Genomic DNA, 3,524 nt, shown 5'->3' with positions numbered 1-3,524 from the left:
CTAAAAACACAAAAATTAGCTGGGCGTGGTGGTGGGCACTTGTAATCACAGCTACTTAGGAGGCTGAGTCACAAGAATGGCTTGAACCTGGGAGACAGAGGTTGCAGTGAGCTGCGATCGGGTCACTGCACTCCAGCCTGGGCGACAGAGTCAGACTCTGTCTCAATAAATAAATAAATAAATAAATAGTAGTATTTTTGGGAACCTTGCCCTTTAACTTGTGGGACCTGTTTCTAACTCCAGGTAGTTAGTGTCAGAAATGGACTGAATTCCAGGATATGAGAGAATCGTTGTTTAGAACACAGACTTTTTATTTTTTGCATTTATTGTGGTAAAATATACATAACACAAAACCCTTTTAACCATTTTTTATTTTTAAACATTTTAAACTTCTCATTGAAATATAACAATATAGGAAACATATAAACAGTACAACTTATGAGTACACTACTCAATCAGATTTCATCTGGATCAAGAACAGAATATTCCAATATTCCGGAAAAGAAAAGAAACATGTTAAAAAGAAAATATTTTTATTTAAAAAACCTAGATATAGTAATTAAAATGGGAGTTAAGAGAGGTAATCCCTCTATCCCTTTGTGTGTATATATATATATGTAACATACATAATCCCATATATATGCATCTATACCCACCCTATAATGTACCATTTTCAGAAACGGGTTTATAGAAGACTTTCTAAGGGGTGTTTGTTTTATTGTTTAAAAGATTATGTGGTAATAACTTTGGGATATACTAAATTAACAGTAATCAAACAGGTTTATCACCCAAGGAAATTTTCACAAATTCAGACTTCAGGGCCTATTGCCTGACCATTCTCAAGTCAAGAGAGGAATGAGGAGACTACCTCTTGCCCATTCTAGATATATTTTTGAAATTATGATAAAATATACACAACAAAATTTACAATTTTAACCATTTTTATGGGTACAATTCAGTGGCATTAACATTCACGATGTTGAGCAACCATCATCGCTATCCATTTCCAGAATTTGTTCATCCCAAACAGAAACTATGTACCGGTTAAACAATAACCCCCCCATTTCCTCCTGCCTGCAGTCCCTGGCAACCACTATTCTCCTTCCTGTCTCTATGAACTTGCCTTTGCTGGCACCTCATAAAAGTGGCATCTTATTTGACCTTTTGTATCTGGCTTATTTCCCTTAGCATAGTGTTTTCAAGGTTTATCCTGAGGTAGCATTTATCAGAATTTCATTCCTTCTTAAGGCTAAATAATATTCCATTGCATGTATTATAGCACATTTGTTTATCCATTCATGATAGACACTTGAGTTGTTTCCATCTTTTGGTATTCCAGTAATGCTGCTATGAACTTGGTGTATAAATAGCTGCATTTTATACATTTGTACAAATCCATCCTCATGTATTTTTGTTCTATAAATAAATAAACTTTTGGAGGCACTTTACAATTTAGAGGTCAAATAGAAATTAATGGTAACATACATTTCAAAGAGTCCATTGTTTTATTATCAACATCAATATTTGTTCATGCTGAAGATATAGGGATGAAGTAATGGGCAAAAAACTGAAATATAATCAATACTATACAGGTATATCTTATGTATATAGTAACATTTTGCTAATTATTGGACTAAAAAATATAAAAGATAGAAATACATCAGTTACTTTGTGTTTCATCTTTCTGAATGTACTTTTACATTAAATACACAGCAAGTACTTATACTCATTTAAAGATTATGCTTTTTTCTTTAGCAACCAAAACATGCTTACCCTTGGTTAATCAGAATTATTTCAAAAGATAAAACTTCTTAAAGATAAGCATGGCATTTAGGGCTTTACACCCATACTCTTGCTGGATTGGCTGCTTGATGATTGCTCTCTTTCTTTTGTAATTTCCATCTCAATTTTGGCTTTGATTTTCTCCCAATCTATTTGGAGCTGCAATAGAAAAAAAAAAGAAGAAATATGCTTAGATAGTATAAGACATTTTTGTTTACTCCAAAGTAACCAAGAGTAAATAGATAGAATGTGTGACTTCCAAAAGATTAGAGAAAAAGAGAACATCCAAGTTAAGAAGAAATAATGCTTGGCCAGGCATAGTGGCTTACTCCTGTAATCCCAATACTATGGAAGGCTGAGGTGGGTGGATTGCTTGAGTCTAGGAGTTTGACAACATCCTGGGCAACGTGGCAATATTCCAAGACGGGAAAATAAATACAAAAAATAAAAAAAGTAGCTGGGTGTGGTGCCACACACCTGTAGTCCCAGCTATTAGGGCAGCTGAGGTGGGAGAATCAAATAAGCCCTCGAGGTCAAGGCTACAGTGAGCGGTGATCGCACCATTGCACTCCAGCCTGGGTGACAGAGCAAGGCCCTGTCTCAAAAAAACAAAAACAAATAATGCTCACAAAGTAGTTTTAAGAATAAGACCAAAAAATAAGAATTATATAATAAAAAGCAAAGACTCTCATTGTGATTCAAAAGACCAAAATCTAGTCACAGCTATTTATAAAGGTGCATCTAAACAGTCCCATGGAGCCTTAGGATTGTGCACAGGTGCTCAGGGACAAGGTAGGGGATGAGATGGACTGCCGTCTTCCAAACGAGGAAAAAACGGACAGGACTCTGGTTACCAAGCCGTTTTTCAAATAGGTTTCACATCTTATAAACTGAAGTTTTCACTGGAAGCCTAGTTATGAGGAAAGACGGGGATTCCTTAGCTTCCCCTAAGCATATTCTGTGAAAGTGACTCCTTTGCACCAACTCTTAAAGTAAGACATGGTGGTCATTAAGACAATGAGGAAAAGATGTTAGAGAAAGCGAAGGGAAAGCAAGACTGGGAAACACATGAAAAGAATAATTGCAAAATACACACATTTTTATTTGTTTGCTTCCCTTCTATCCGTTATGCAGTCTCCCCTTCTCTAGCCCAGCCCTATTCCTCTCCTAAGTTCATTAGACTTACTAGGAATAGACTCTGCCCCTGAGTTCTATGAGCAACTTGTTTAGGAAAGCACATTCTACCACTTAACAAAGTTTGGAGATCACTAGTTTAGGAATGTTTATCCTTTCTGAGGCAAGATATGGAAAAAATTGGGTCATAGATTAAACTAACTCTGATTTACAGGAAATAAATCCAAACCCCTGAGCCTGAGCCAGATGTGAAGAGGTTTTCACCTCTGTTTAGGGGAGCTGAATGGAATAAGTAGCATTAAAGAAGACTGAGGGACCCTCAGTCTGCTTGAACAGATTTATCTTAAGTGAGGGGTTAATTTAACTTTAATAGGACTTCGTGCCTCTTTTATCTTATGATTGAGGTTAAAGAAATTAAGTATTTTTTTAAATTCCAATATCCCATATCTGAATTGCTGTGAAGCAATTTGTAAATATTTTGGCTCACCTTTATTTTTTTATTTTTATTTTTTATTATTATACTTTAAGTTCTAGGGTACATGTGCATAACGTGCAGGTTTGTTACATATGTATACTTGTGCCATGTTGGTGTGCTGCACCCATCAACT

The 3,524-nt window shown here is 35.6% G+C and overlaps 1 protein-coding gene across 2 annotated transcripts in view; it reads right to left on the bottom strand.

Annotated features, from left to right (window-relative positions):
- Positions 1-290: 290 nt before the first annotated feature.
- The window catches only part of IFT80 (intraflagellar transport 80), a 136,584-nt gene continuing 133,350 nt past the window's right edge, over positions 291-3,524 (bottom strand). For both annotated transcript variants that reach the window (XM_011989295.1, XM_011989286.1), the window contains one exon: positions 291-1,941. In XM_011989295.1, coding sequence (XP_011844685.1) covers positions 1,831-1,941 — 111 coding nt within the window. In that variant the 3' untranslated portion in view covers positions 291-1,830. The remainder of the gene's footprint in view (positions 1,942-3,524) is intronic.

This window comes from Mandrillus leucophaeus, unplaced genomic scaffold, assembly GCF_000951045.1.
Source record: "Mandrillus leucophaeus isolate KB7577 unplaced genomic scaffold, Mleu.le_1.0 Scaffold1094, whole genome shotgun sequence".
Lineage (NCBI taxonomy): Eukaryota > Metazoa > Chordata > Mammalia > Primates > Cercopithecidae > Mandrillus > Mandrillus leucophaeus.
This window is presented reverse-complemented; position numbering and strand designations above follow the sequence as displayed.